This window comes from Camelus ferus, chromosome 26 (assembly GCF_009834535.1).
Source record: "Camelus ferus isolate YT-003-E chromosome 26, BCGSAC_Cfer_1.0, whole genome shotgun sequence".
NCBI lineage: Eukaryota > Metazoa > Chordata > Mammalia > Artiodactyla > Camelidae > Camelus > Camelus ferus.
In genome coordinates this window covers 26,143,484-26,159,608 of record NC_045721.1, presented here as the reverse complement: position 1 = coordinate 26,159,608, position 16,125 = coordinate 26,143,484, and the positions used below count along the sequence as shown (strand labels likewise).

The following is a 16,125-nucleotide window of genomic DNA, read 5'->3' as shown; positions in this document are numbered from 1 at the left end:
CTATTTGAGCGCCGTGCTTACTTGGTACACAGGAGGCACCTGATGGTTTACTGAGCTAAATCATGAGGACGGTCTGCAGCGCCAGGCAAGCAGGAACTCCGAGTCGGCCCAACAATCAGGTTGTCAGGGGAGGACTTCTTAAAGAGACCGTGTCAGGGCTTTGTCCCTCAGAATTCTATCTGCGTAGTTACTGGGAGAATTTACATTTTGGTAGTAAAATTATGATGAAAACAACACGCTCAACCTCTACAGGACGCTTCGTCATTTAGAAGCTCCTTCCGCAACACGATTAGATTTACCAGTACTGCCTGACTGAATTCGACTACTCTGTTCACAAACAGTGAAAGAAAGGAAATCTGCTCTCTGGGTGCAAACGGAGGGCTCCGGCCTCAGGGAGTGGGCTGAGGACGCTCTGTGGGGACCTAGAAGATGGACGGCGGAGCGCAGTACCTGCAGCGTGTACCCGGGCTCGCACTGGAAGGACAGCACGTCATTCACCATGTACCGGTCCCCCATCTTGATGCCGTTGCTGGGGACAGCTGGCTCTTGGCAGGCGGCCAGGCCTACAGCTGTGGAAACGCAGGCACAGACACTTATAAACTGCAATGTAGGACAAAATTCTCACTATCTGAATAGTAAAATTGCCTTTTTCTACTGCTCTCCTCCTGCAGAAATGAACAAAGGCTTTACCTCTCTTGTTTGTCTACCAAGACTTTACCTTTAAATCATTGATGTGTTAAATCTTAAATGTTAATTTACTTCATTTTCATCATGTAACGATTCTAGCATTTCTTTAAGTAATAAAAACTGTTACTTCTACGTTTAGTGTAAAACACTCCAATTCCAAAATACCTGCCCTTGAAAAGGGCTTTTAAACTGTTTCCTGTTACACACAGAACCCGAACCCCAGGGTACGACTCTCTTGCTTTCTGTTTTCCAAGCACACTTAGCAGTCTTCTTGAAAAATTTTAAGTGTGAATCTGGGAATTCTATCCTTCTGGAAAAAAACATAATATGAGGACACCTATTTTAGATTCAAACTCTCTCTCTCTCTCATTTGAAGACAATAAAAAAATTCCCACGAACAATCTGCTCTTAGGTAAACAGGGCCAGTATTCAAGGCCCTAAAGCTATAATCAGGCACTTTCCTAGATGGAATTTCCTTCAGTAAAGACACTAACAAAAATTTTAAAAATGCATCATATAATGGAATTCAGCTCAGAATCTCAGATAAATTAACTACCATTTAACATTGGTACTTATCTGTACAAACCCTTACCATATGAATAAGCAAATCTGCAGCTGTGGTACTTCATAGACTCAGAAATGAGTCTGGAAAGGTGCTAAGCATTTGGCGATTGCTGGGAACCGTCTGTGATTATTCTCGTGCGTCCTCCTCGCACCCCAGGTCACTGAGTACTACCGTGGCCTTGGACTCGGCCTCAGCTCTTGCTCTTGCTCTTGCACTAACACGATGAAGCCAGCGGAGTGGTGACGTGGCGGGAACTCCGCGTGAAGGGGCTGGGATGGGGAAGGTGAGCGAGACTGTCCTTCCGGGAACAGAAGGCCGGGTCTCTGCAGTCGCACAGTTGTGGGTCCCAGTGCACAACGAGGCTGCACACTGCCCGTCTGGCCTTCAGGACTGGCCTGCCCCTGAGGACGCTCATGTGCCCGCACGCCCCCTCTGCCCCGAGCCTGCCTGGGGGTCCCCGCAGACCTCAGTCAGTAAAATGCAAGACTGACAACAGGGCCGAGGTGGCGGGGTGTGTGGGGGCAGGTGCAGGCGTGCAGACCCGCCCATCCACCAGGGACCTACTGGCCTTGCTCTCCACACTGCAGTGAGTGTGGGAGCCTGACAGGTGCACACTCTGGGCTGCACCCCAGCACCTGCCAGGTCAGAATCCGCCTCAGCACGGTCCCTGCTAACTCCTACATGTGAGAGTCTGAGAGCCACCAGTTTGCCTACTTCACCCTCAAATCTGAGAAGATGAAACAGAGCGAAGTGCCTTGTTTCACGTGTTCAGCGCGATGGTTCACTGAGAACCTCACGCTCTAGAAATGACACCAGAACGGGCCCCCTGGCACATAAGCTGGGTAATTTCCCACCGTGGAGCACACGGGTTCTATCCGGGGCGAGGTGCGTCATAAAGCTTGTCTGAGTCGAAATTGATTTCTCCCTAAATGGCTGTACATTAAAAACTGTAAAACACCATATGCATTAAGAGGCAATATTTTTTATTCCTAGCATAGAATCTCAAGCCATTTGGAGCTTTTCATAGATGGTAAAATTGCTAAATATGGAAAAATACACTTATACCTTTAAGTTTTTATTGCTGTGAGTTTCTCTCTCCCTCTTTTATAACTTCAGAATATAAATTGCAAATATATTTAAATTTAATCCTTTCTTATCACAGATTGGCATGATCACCTACTGTATATCATTTATTTTTTATTTGATTCTGAAAAATATATTTAAAATATTCTTCATATAAAACTTCTAACAATTTGGAATACTAAAAAGATATCTTATGGTAATACCATATCATCATTTTTGGATCTTCAGTACACAGCAGGCATGACAGAGATTGGAAAAAATCAATAACCCCAAAATGTTCAAAGCGCACAGGAAAAACTCTGAAACTGAAAAAAAATGAACTGTGACAAGTGATTCGAATTAAATTCAGTTACTAAATTCCCACCCCTTTATACCTAAAATATAATGGGTTTTTAGTTACTCATTATATTTCTTTATCATATGTTTATCTATATGTATTTATTATATACTAATTCATTTTAATTTTCTTTTTCCTTGATTTGTGTGTATAAATCCAATTCATCCTCTGGGAAAAAAGATAGCTTGCACTTACATCTTCCCTGCAGGAATTATAATGAATTTTCTGAATATATTAAAAACATGCAAAACCATTTCAATCAGTGCCTCATATAAGAAAATTCAGGAAGCAGGTTTTTGCAGACCACGACATTTGAAATGTGGCCAGAAATGTCTTTCCTCTCCCTACTCCTCCAGGGTCACGATGCGTCCAGTATGTGTTAGAAGACAGCAAATCTCAGACAACACATGGCATCTGTAGTATGAGTAACAGCATATAGATGCCGAGAGACTGACAGATGTCTACACACACACACACACACGTGCATAAACCGAGCTGGCACGGCAGCTCCAGTGACTGACGTGGTCACGCAGAGACACCCACCGAGCTGTGCCGGGCCAGACCCCACGCGCCTCCCACCACCACACTTGACTCCCAACGACGCAGCAGCCCGCCTGCAACACCAAGAGTGATCCCCGTGCTGGTGGAGACAGTGGGCTTATGTCATGAGGAGGTTTTTTTTTAGGGTCTAGAAAACCATGACTCTAGCAGACCCGAACGCACCCGGGCTTGAAGCCCAGCCCCAGGCAGAAGAGTCTAAACACAGCGGAGCAGAGCAGAGCGTCTCCCGGACTTCAAAGGAAAGGGGTGCAAACCTGCCTAGAGAAAGCCCTACCACGCGCACCATGGACCAACGACACAGACCCCAGGGAGGAGGTGGGGCGGCACCCGAAGTGCTGCAGACAATGTGACGCCAGAAGTTAGCCCCTTAGAAGACAAAACAACTGACTTCTGCCGGTTAGGGCATGGAAGGACACGTGCTGGAGAACTGTGGTAAAGGAAGAACGCAAGACTACATGAACCCACTGTACTCATCAAACTGCGAAATAAAGGAGGCGCGAGGAGGAGGCAGGGTGCCGCGAGGTAACAGACAGGGACTGGAAGGAGGTCAATTTAAGTCCACAAATGTGCACACTGTTCTTTAAGAAACCTAAAGGGATAATGTTCTCAAAACAAAAGTGAAAACAAAACAAACTTCTGTGCAGAGGTTCAGAAGGACGGTGTAGAGCTGAGTGAAACGCATGTCTTCTGTCTTTAAGTGTTGGGCGTGGGCAGCTGTGACACACCCGACAGACAACACTGTAACAACAGTCAACTAGAAGACACTTTCTCAGACACAAAAACAGACTTGTGGGAAGACGTATGGAAATAAAAGGACTGTTCTGAAGATCTCCTAGAATCAGTTTGTGAAACACAGCCGTAGGACAGGAAAACTCGGAATTAATTTCTCAGAAACAGAGACATTTAGAAGAACACACTGTCACACAGTAAGCGCCATTCTTCATAGAAAGGATTTCCAGTTCTTTCAAAGCACAGCACACTCACATTCTATAGCATAAACAATAGTACAGCAAACGTTACAAAGTGAGTTTTCTTTAAAAAGCTGGCTCACAAACTACCCAATTCTGAATGTCCGGGTATCCTGATTAAATGTGAAGACAATGAGAAGGTAATTACTGTTCATTCTACAGGTTTACAGACCTACTGCTATAAAGAAACAACAAAACGAGGAGAAATATTTTATGTATCATAGTGTTTATAGCATATTACCCACAGATGTGTATTCTGAAATTTTCAAAAGTAAAAATTTGGACATTTTGAAATCTGCTGATTTGTAAAATTGTAATTCAATTTAGAAGGTAGCAAAAGAAGTTTTCATTCCCTGTGCATCTAGCCTGTGAGAGCAAAGTGTATAAAACAAAGCTACTAAAAAGATGTGTCCTAATTGGATCAAAACACAGTTTAATGGCTTCCCTACTCCTGATCACCAGATGTGAAAATTACGAATCAGGATAAAGCAGGCCCCAGCACATTTCTGGAATTTACTGCAGACGTTATTTGAAATCTATTTGGCCAAATTCAGGTAAACGATTTGCTTCAATCTCGAAAATAAAAACGATTTTGAAACACATGGTAAACATGCATTTTTGTCCAATATTTAGATCAGGACAAATAGGACCTTCGTAGCTATAACTACAATAGCGCTGAGCATTCTTTCTCAACTTACTATCGTCCTCATTGCAACTGGCATTGTGTATGGTTTTCAAACTTCATGATTCAAAATAAAATATGTTGTTCCAGCTGGACAGCTTAAAACAATAATGAAGACAATAACCCAAGAGAGAGGACGGCAGACCAAGTGGAGACAGGAACAGAGCTGGACTGCGTGGCGGGGGCAGAGAGGTCGAGGGACAGGCATGTGGGTACCTGAGCATCAGCACAGCAGGTCAGCACCAGCGGTGCAGGGACACGGAGCTACGCCTTAATTTTGAAAAAAAAAAAAAAAAGTTGTCAAGCACATTGTTTATTGTAACTAGTTAAACAAAACCATCCCTTTGCACAAGCGCTCCCTGGGACAGAAGGGCTGCTCACAGCCTCTGTAACCCATCACCCAGGCCCTGTGCCAGGGACCACACAGCGTGTGAGAGAACAAGTGAAGAAAAGAAATCACAGCTTCACTGCGGGACGCCTCACGGGAGGCTGACGGCAGAGGAAATAAATGTCGAACGTCATCATCACACAGACCTAAAGCTGCACATGTCAGACCAGACTTCGAGACAACATTGTTCAATGTCCACACATCTTCTTGACAGCAAAGAGCATCTATAGAGAAAACTCCATTAATTAAGAAAACAGCATCCTAAGAAAATAAACTGCTTTTTAGTCCATTGTCTAAGAAGTTTAGTGTATGCACGGAGCTAAAAGTATTTTCTCTTATCTGTAAACTGTTGGCAGGTTCGGCCCACGTAATACATGCTACTCTATTCCTTCGATTTAATAGGTCATAAGCCTCTTCAAAGGCAGGGGCTGCGCGTCCGGGGTCAGGAGAAGTGACAGGATAAACCTGGGGGGAGTAGAGTGCTGCATCTCTCAAGCGTTTGTCCAGCGTATTAGCGTTTTAGAGGCACAGAGAATCCCCGCAGTCATAAGTCCTCTTCAACGTCATTTAACACAGGGTTTTCAAAATTCATTTGGTCACAGGACCATTCTGGTCTGTGTATCACGCGTTAAAATCCCAGGTCAGGAGTGTTCAAAGAGCTGCATGACCCTCATCGGCGAAGTTTATTCATGCCACAGTGTTAAATGGTTTTTACTCATAAAATCACAAGATTCCGTAAAAGTCAAACAAAACATTTTGAGTATTGATTAAAATAAACATAAATGAAAATTCCCTTTGTTTCTCTATTACACCTTCACACAGAAATACCCAGATACATTTCCAGGAATCTGAGTATGTCTTGGGGGGGTCTGAAAGGACTCGACGGAGAAGTCAGTCTTCCACGTCAGCCCAGCCTGGCAATCAGCACTCAGACCCCACACATGTTCAAGCCCGGACCCTGGGGCCTCCTGCTCCGCCTGGTCCTCACTCTGCGTCCGTCCGCGGGTCTGGTGGCTCCAGCACCACATGCCTCTCACACCCAGCCTCTCCCGCACCGTCAGCAGCTCTGAGCCTCGCACCCAAACTGCCGACAACCCACACCCACTTATCTACTGAGGGTGCCCCCTCTCTTGTCACTGTCCGGGGGCCTCCACTCAGCCACCTAGTTGACGTGTTTGAAGAATAAATCAGATGATGTTACCTTGTGATGGAAACCACTCAGTGGCGTCCAGCTGTTCTCAGACTAAAATCCAGGCGTGCAGGGCGGGGACCCTCCCCTCTTCCTCCCTCTCGCTCGCCTCCTGTTCACAAGGCTCCCTCCAGGCTAGACATTGCTTTTAGCTTCACAAGAACACTGGGTGCACTTCCACCCGGGGTCCCAGCGGACAGTCTCCTTTGACTACGATGTTACAACTTATTTCAACAGCCCTTATGCTGTTTGGTGATCACCTTAAAGATTAATTCTACAAACACTTTATATAATTCAAATTCTAGGCTGATACCAGGAACTAGAACAGAGAAATGACAGCCTCTAAATACACGCATGGTAAGGGATCAACCTCAGGATGGCGTCAGCATCCAGAAACCACCATTCGGAAAACAAGATAACAGGTGAAAAGGCAGCATTCTGTGTGGCCAAATGAAAAATAAATACATTCAGTAACGAAACAAGATTTTAGATTCTCGAACAAGGTTAATTCAGTGAGAAATACATTCGTCTCTTTGTTTAATGAACTTTACTGGCCGGGAACAAAGTGAAACATAGGTAATCATTCTACTGTCGGAGCTGAAGTCCGTGTGAGCACAGACAGCCGCACACAAGGATCACAGACCAATTATGTCACCAGCCCCTCTTTCTGCGCAGAGTGAGGGCAAAGCCAGAAGCCACAAGGCAACTTTGAGAGGAAGAGGTAACCACGCTCATCAGCTCTAACCCTGCTAGAATATTAGTGAATTTAATAGCACTATCATAAATAAGGTTTATAGTTTCCTGTCTACAGATGTTCACAAAATGTATCAAAGTGGCAGATTTTCCCCAGACACATCCTACATAAATAACACCCACAGGATCATTCCATGCTGTTACCAAAGTGAGATTCCTATTCAAATAAATTGGAATAAACTTGCATACAAATGCCTGTAATAAGCAGGGAAAATTAACCGGAATGCGAAACAGCCCTGTGGTTTGCGTCTAGCTCAGAATGTTTATCAGCTGGAAAGCCGGCCTTTCAGAAACACGCATGCATTTACATCCCGGCAAAGTGTTTCCTCTCAACTCAAAGGATCACTTATTAAAGCTTATCCATGTATTCGCTTATTTGCAACTGCTTATTAAAGGAGATGAATATCAACATTAAGCATTTTTAGTGCCTGAAAACACATCCTAAAATAAACCTCGCTCTCATTGGAAATTCTTATTTCGCTTTTACAAGGTTTACCTGCATAATCAAACGCCAGAGAAGATTTGTGAGTCTGACCTTTGTCATCCCATTTATCAGACTATTAACTCAGTCTTACATCCATTTTTAAAAGGTTAGCGTCTCCTTTGCGTTGCCTTCTTCCAATTAAAATGAATAATACACAACGCAGACCCTGAAGTGGCTGCTCTTTGCCAGTCCGCTTCTAACAGCCTTTGAGGCTCGAAATAGAAAGGGTTTACGGCCATAATCTAGCGGGAAATGGTGCCTCTCTACATTTTCTGATACTTATGTGAACATTGGCTGTCAATCACAGGAAAACTAGCAATATTACAGATGGTTACTTTTTGTGCTTTTTTTTTTTTTTAACACAAACAACCTGCAAGTATAGTCAATGTTTTACCTAATCATTCCCAATACTAACTTCTTCATTTCCCTACTAATCTGTCTTCCATCATCTGTAGTTCAAAGAGATCGAGTCTGTAAATGCCCAGGTTCGTGGAGCTTTTACACACAGGTTTGCAATAAAGTTTCACTGAGTCACAAGGGCAGGGGCTTGTTTCCCCTTAAAGAAAACGACTCAGCGTAAGAGTGGAAGCGGGACACAGACACGGGCAGCCTTACTTTTGTATTCCAGGTGAAAGCCGGCCGCGGCCACGCTGATGTCCGACTGGAAGTGCAGGTAGAGCTGGTTGGACGTGCTGTTGAGCAGGGCGGGCACCGTGGTACCTGCGGGGGGGACATGGACTTCAGCCCTGCAGACGCGTCCACTCTTCCGATCACGACATCGGCAAGAGCGTCACACAAGTGACGTAAGTCAGACAAAGACAAACATACGATGTCACTTACCTGGGGAATCTCAAAAGATGAGACAAACGAACTTACTAACAAAAAGAAAGAGACTCAGACAGAAAGCAAACTCACAGTTACCAACAGGGACGCGGGGGGTGAACCTGGAGTGCGGGATGGACAGACGCAAAGTCTTACACATGGAACAGACGAGCAGTGGGGATTTACTGCAGAGAAACTATGTGCACTGTCTTGTAAGAACCTATAATGAACATCATCTGAAAATAAACGTATCTATAACTGAGGCACTTTGCGGGCACCTGAGACTCAGTGCTGTGACTCAACCACGCTGCAGACAGAATGGGCGAGGGTGTCTGTCTAGGTTTACAGGCCCCTTTAGCCTGTCTGAGCGCCACACACCTAACCTGAGCACCGGCTTCCGAGGAGTTCCCGGCTTTCTCTGCCCTCCGCAGGCAGAGGTGACATCTCCTTGTCTCATCAGTGAAGACACACAAATTCTCACGGTTCACCACGCACCTGGGTCTCCACACGGCCCTCCCTCGTCAATGCAACCAGTTCCTTTTTTGGTTTTTTTTTTTTTTTGACTTATAAAAAAAGAAGGGCCAGAATCTGAACATGCATGTCTTGCGGAGGCTGAGGAAGCAGGGAGACTGCGGCTCTGACATGACATGTTGTTCATAGAGGTGCTTCTGACTCCACACTGAATAATGTTCGCTCTGACCGAGATCTGAACTGATTTCAATGAAACACACGTGGAAAGGAAGACACAGGCTTATTCTGTACGATGCTTCTTTAATTAACATGCTCTAGCCTGTGTATTACAGCAACTTATCGGGAGATTTAGAGACAGCGTGCTACTGGAAGGTGCTGAGGGAAAGGAAATGGCCCTCAGTCGGGAGTTTGAAGCACACTGGATGTCGTACAGCCTGGGACGACGATAAGCGAGTTTAAACCCCCTTTTGCCTAAAGGGCACATGCTTGATACTCTGTGGTACCCAATCAGCCTCGAACAAGCACGCACTTCCGAGACGTGAAGGGGGTCCCCATGCTGTAAAACTGCCACGGTGCAGGTCACCAGAACAAATGGTGAAGACGAGGCTGACGTGTGAAGAACTAGACACCCTGCCGTGCCCACAAGGGAAGGACGCACTCGTTCTTCACAGCCTCGGGGTCCGGTCGGCAGTGGCCCCTGCGCTGGCAACAGCCCTCCCGCTCACAGAGTACAGAGCTTTCTGTCCCACACCTGGCTTCCTGTGCTCTCGTTCCAGGACTCCTAATACCAGAGAAACTGTCGGGCATCTAGAGGAGTTATGTAGGAAGACCCAGCACTGAACATGTGTGGCACGCTGTGAGAGGCTGCCGGTTCTGGTTCTCGGAAACAAGGGGCCTCGTGTCACCTTACCTGAAAAACTCCCCAGTCTCGGGGCAGTCACGTCACCGCCATCGTAAATCTCAAGGGAGTCCCAGTTCTGCTCCGTTGCAAAGCTGATGACCTGAACCTGCCAAGCGATGATGTCAAGTTAACACTGGATTTTTGTTTAATAAAATTCAACTAATCACATGGGGGTTTTCATGAAATTAAAAATATACATGTAAGAGAAAGGGGAAAACAAAGAAAATAAATCATGGAAATTTCTACAAATGATAATTTTGATAGATTTTATTTTAAAATCTATCATTTTCATTCCAAATATAGAAACATGATTAAAAACACTTTGCAGAAATGATAAGAAAAGAGAAATAGGTTATGGTTTATGTATTTAGAGTAACCAACAGAAAAAGAACAAGATAAAAAAATAAACAACCTTGGACATAAGCACTGTTTGTTTGCAGACTCCAGGCTTTTAGCACTTACCTGAATTCCTGATCCTTCTGTGACCACGATCTTCCAAATACAGTTTAAGTTGTTACCATACGGTTCAGGGTAGCCGGGGGACAAAATGGTGCCTCTCCTCTGAGTGAAGTTGCCACTGCAGGGGACTGAAGGACAAACCCACATTTAGGAAGAACACAGCACAGGGAGGAGTGCCGCTGACCTCGTACTTGGTGTTTTTTACGGTGTGCTCAGCTCTTAAGAGACATTTTACACAGACAGTGATGCTGTAAATGGCGTTTCTGGCCAAGGTCAAGGTTAGTCTGTTCTCTTTCCAATGATCAATAGCATGAATTATCACCCGCCAAGCTGCTGAGTGTCCAGCCCTGCACCCAACGATGGCGTTTCTGACCTGAATTCTGTTTAGAGTAACTGATCGACTGCAGTTCAAGAAGCCCTGCCGAGCATCCCCGTCGGCATGCAGACATGCAATTCCCAATGATGCTAGTGGCCTTTACGAGCAAATCCAGGGACGAGAAGAGATGCTTAAAATGCACAAGTGATTTCAGGAGCTAATCGTGATTGCACTGGAGGTTCTCACACAAAATGAAGCAAATAAACCAGGACTGGCGAAGCAGTTGCTATTCAGGCAGCATTAACCCATCACTTTTCAGACCTCCGTCGGCACAAGTTTATTAAAAGGGCATTACACAAGCAATATAGCAAATCAACACTATAAAGACTTTTCCCCAAAATGAAATTATCTCGTACACCCACGGGTCGGGGTGGCAGGCTTAGTAAGTGTCGAGAAGGGAAACCCGCTGCACACTGCTCATCTGACAAGGTGTTTTCAGGAACCACAGGAAGTTTCAGGGTTGGGCAGCTACTCCATTAATTCTGCTGAAATAAACTGCCCTCTAACCAGGTCTGCAGCACGGGCCCGTTCACGCAGACGGAGCGTCAGTGCTGCGGAGCAGCTGGTCAGCGCAGCTGCGAACTTGGGACGGAGGACCTGGTGCAGGTCGTCACCCACGCGGACGCGCGCTTACCCACGCAGCTCGGGATCGTGTCGTTCCACTGCGCTAGAGCGTTGGGCACGGACTGGCAGCGGATGGCCGTGGAGCCCTGCAGGAGGTAGCCCGGGCTACACTCGAATCGGACGATGGACCCTGCCGAAAACTCTGAGCCAATTCTCCTTCCGTATCTGGGCTCGGGGACGGAGCTGCACTGGGTGTCACTGGTCCGAGGAACAGCTAGAGACAAAACACACAGCACAGCCGTCCGTGTCTTCATCGTGAAGCCAAGATATTTCCTTGCAAACAGACTTAAGATGAGTCTGGAGAGAGTTCATGTTAATGCGGAAATTAACGACGCCTGTCATGGTCCCTGTGGGGAATGGTTTAGGGAACGCTTCCACGGCCACACATCATCCTCCCGTCGGCCCCGAGGACCTCCCTGCACTCCCACTTCAGACGCAGGAGACGTGGCATACGGAGCATTAGCGCTTGATGAGGACGGAGCGATACTGCGACATTTAAAATTAATTAAGCACCCAGATTACTGCACGTGTGGAAATGAGATGACTGAGAACCCGCACTTACCCCCGCAGGCCGCGGCGTCTAGCGAGAGGAGCCGCTGCATAGAGGGCTGTTTATCATGCAATTTAATGACAAAATTAAAAACAGAACTACCATGTGATCCAGCCACCCCACAGCTGGGGGTTTCTCTGAAGGAAATGAAATCACTACCCTGGAGGGAGCGCTGCACCCTCGAGTACAGAAGAGCATCGTCCACAAGACCCAAGTTAGGAAAACAGCCTAAACGTCCTGCAGTGCACCGCTGGTGAAGAACGCAGCAGGCACGCAGGACGCACTACACTCAGACCTTCAGGAAGGAAGCTAGTCCTGACGTTTGCAACGACACGGATGGACCCCAGGATGCGACGCCAAGCGGAATGAGCCAGTCACGGCAGGACAAGTCCAGCAGGAACCCACTCACACGAGGCAATGAAAACAGGCAAACTTAGAGAAGCAGAGAGCAGGTGGGGCTGCCAGGAGCTCGGGGAGGGGTATGGGGAGGTGCTGATCAACGGGTGCAGAGTTTCAGTCACACAAGACGCCTACGTCCTCAAGTTAACAGTTCACAGTGTTTAAAGTTGACAGCACCGAATACAGTATCATTAGCTATACGGGCAACTTTGGACAGAAGATCTAGGGGGAAAAAACATTAAGCAGCAAAGAGCAGAGCTGAATGATATATTCCAGCTGCGGAGGACACCCTTCAGCCTGACGGTGTGAGAGGAGAAGGAGCAGCCCTGACAGGGCCGCCCTGGGGCCGCCCGGCCTGAGCGCTGGGCCCTGTCGTCCCGTTGACCGTCACGACCTGCGAGGCCACTGGGCGTCCAGGTCTGAGGATCCTGTTACAGTTCAACAGTCGCATGAGAGCAATCAATCAAGCAAGCAATCGGTGAAGGACATGCCGCAGAGGCTTCCATAATCAGTTCCCAAGGAGCCTTTACAAACATGGAGTGGCGTCTCCAATCCTAACTGTCCACCTTGTCCTGAATGACTCGGAAAGCACCCGCGCTCGTCTAGGAGGCCCTGACCACAGCGCTCTCCAGGGCAGCGCAGTCCTCTCACGAATGAGGAGAAACAGCAATGAGGGCCACTCGTACACCCGCCACCACGAAACCTGTCTTCATGAACTTCACAGTTGTCTGTTTCCCAGGAAAATAACAAGAAATGAATAATAGCTCCGTTTGGATGAAATTATGGAAGACATTTTTAGAGGAAGAAGTTTGCAAAGTGGAGAGACCGGTTTTGAGTATCTGAGAAGGTGGGACAGAGGAAGCCTATGAAATGGAGGCACCGGCACTCCGTGTAACGTCTGGGGAGCACGCTCAGGAGATGGGGGCTAACGGCTTCTACTCGCCCCATCTCTGGTTCTTACCCTCGCCTGGAGGATTTGGGTCAGGTCAGAGAGAAATTCTGCCTTGGTAGCAATTTTTCTGTGTCTTTCAGTAAAGGTTTCACACTGCTGTGAAACAAAATTGAAATCCGCTAGGTGCAAAGTGGACAGGAATGTGGTCAGCCCGGAGGAGTGGACCGTGGGCTGTGCTGGTTCAGAGGCCGGGTGCTGTCCTCTGGGGCTCTCACGATACTGAGACTGGGAGCTACCATGGATGTGCGCACACCGTTTGGGGGAATCAGGGACATAATGTGATGGAATCGGTCCCCACCCTTCACCGCCACGAGTGCTCTCGGCTACAGGTGATGCATAGTGGTTCTTTACTTCACCTCCTACCGCAGATGGAGTAAAATAGAACAACAATAATGCAGTGAATCTGAAGGCAGACAAGAATAACGCGTCGTAAGTGAGGCAGTTTCTCTGCTTCATTTAGTGACAGAGGGACATACTCTATCTCTCAAACTCATTCTGCTCTAGCCGTTGAAAGGTCTGATTTGACAAGCCATCACTAGCCGATGAATGCAAACATATATCACTGCATTATGCCCAAAACTTTATGCTCAATCTTCTTTGTAAAACAGTGTGCATTTTGTCAGCAACTGATACAAAATATGAGTTTCTCAGAAGTGGAAAACCAACTAAGGCTTATAATTTATGCCATCTTAAAAAAAAGATGAGACCTGGGGAAATCAACAGAAACGTGTGTCTGCACGCCTAGGAAGGACTGCAAGCAAAGGGGACTCCAGTGTAAGCTCTTCTCGCCCGAACTTAGGAGCACGTTTCCATCTTTCCAGCCTCTGTTTATTTTACTGCCAAGGAGACTGAGTCTCTGTAACAGGGAGATCCTGGAAGCGGCCAGTCCTGGCGCTCGTGGACCTGGGAGCCTGGCAGGTGAAGGGTGGGAGGCAGGCTCTTCAGGTGAGGCTGGGAGATGGGCAGTGGGGCTTGGAGGGACAGAGGTGTGGCCGTGATGTTTGTGAGCTGTGTTCCGTGGGGAGGTCTGATGCAGAAGCACGTCCTCCTCTTCCCCCTGAAATGCCCGGTGAGTCCAACATGGTTTACTAATTTTGGTGTGAGTGAATTACTCTGAGGGAACCAAAAAAGGGGTTGAATTCTACATTAAACATACAAGAATACACTCCGTGTGGAAACAGCCAGGAATAACCGTGAGACAGTTACAAACAGGAGTAGGCCGGTGAGACCCTGCCAAGCAGCACGTCCGGCCCGCCCAGCCCCGTGCGCAGCCGAGCAGCCAGGCGGGGGCGGCGCGGGAGGCTCCGGCCGCCTGTCGCGCACGAGCACTCGCCTCCGAGTAAGAGGGAAGGAGGACAGAACATCTGCTCTGCCTCAGCTGGCCTCTGTGGCCGCACAGATTGTTTCTTGTGTTGATTTTCTTGTTTCCAAGGCTGATTTTAGAATTAAAAGGTGTTTACTTGGGGCCAAAACAAGTCTCCACCTGCAGTGTCACGACGTCACAGAACAGAACCAAGTCGTCTCTAACCCTGGGGGAGCTGGCCGCACTTAACTCGGTAAGAGGCAGGTGAGTGTCTGACACGGCGGGCTTCTGAGGACAACGTGGTTTTCATTTTTGCGCTGACCTAAGGATGCTCTGACTTTAGGCGCGATGTATTTTCCATGGAAGGGCAAAGATCATTAAAACCAGTCTCTCGGTCCAGGGGCCCAGGAAGCGGAGGCGAGGCAAGGCGGGGCGCACCCCCCCACACCGGGGACATTCAGGGAGGCCATGGGGCCTGGGAGTGGGGAAGGGCTGGGGCTCTGTCCTCAGGGCCTAAGAGGAAATCTAACATGCTCTCTGAACACATTCATGTATAATTTAAAAGCAGGCACTGAGTTCCTCCCGTGTCTTCAAGAAGATGTTCATGCAGGAAGAATGTCACAGTGGTCCAGAACCGAAGGCCAGAGTGACTCCAGGAGGAATGTCAGGCAGAAGCACTGCGTTATGAAGGGGCACCCCCACCAGCCTTCCTCGGGGTGCCCCTGGGTCCTAACTCACCCTCCGTCCTCCCTCACTTCCCTTCTACTTCCAAGTAGCGTGGACAGCAAATAAAAACCAGCAAAGACAGAAAAGTTAATTAGAATCCTTTGTAGAAGAAAGCCTCTCTCCTTCCATTCCTTCAGGAGATCAGAGGAACGGTTACAGCCTCCCAGCCAGAGTCCCCACGTAGCTCACCAGGTGATGTGGGGGGGGCGTTCCTGGGTCACCTGCAGGTGCTCTGCACCTGACACCCTCGCCTATGCACGGCGGGGTCTGAACGGCTCTCCACAACAGAACTGTCTGTTAACAAGTCAGATGCCCTGTAACCACGGAAGTCAGTCCCTGTGCAATCTTAAGCTTTAAAAACTTGCGGAGGAAGGAAGCCGTACGTGGCACATGGAAACACTCTTCCGGAAGTTTTTACACAGTAGGGTTCAAATAATTTCTAGGCTTCAATATAGCTTCCTTTCAGAAGTCAATGTTCAATTTAACTTTTCAGATGTACTGAAAAACTTTCCCAGGTGCCGTTGAGTGATTTATAAATTGCATTCATGATCCTAGTTCTTTACTACCAAAGGGTTTGGCTCTGAGAAAAAGACATCAATTTTTGCATAAACTCACTATAGGAACAAAAGCAAGAAAAGGAGACATACTGGAACTTTATAAAACATTGAGTATGTTAGAGTCATTAGATAATCTTAAGTACAAGGAAAATATATTCCTTCTGTAAATGACTTGCTTTTCTGTCTACTTTTCTGTATTTTATAACTTCTAATGATAATATGTTGCTGGAAAACAAGAAACATAATTTTAAACACCATGACTTCTGAAGATAATCCTTGCAAACAGGA

The 16,125-nt window shown here is 47.2% G+C and overlaps 1 protein-coding gene across 1 annotated transcript in view; it reads right to left on the bottom strand.

Moving 5' to 3' along the window:
* Positions 1-16,125, bottom strand: part of CSMD1 (CUB and Sushi multiple domains 1) — a 1,664,412-nt gene that overhangs the window by 108,399 nt on the left and 1,539,888 nt on the right. Inside the window, 5 exon segments of the mRNA XM_032468715.1 lie at positions 451-569; positions 8,313-8,417; positions 9,901-9,997; positions 10,354-10,478; positions 11,361-11,564. Of these exon segments, the coding sequence (XP_032324606.1) occupies positions 451-569; positions 8,313-8,417; positions 9,901-9,997; positions 10,354-10,478; positions 11,361-11,564 (650 nt within the window).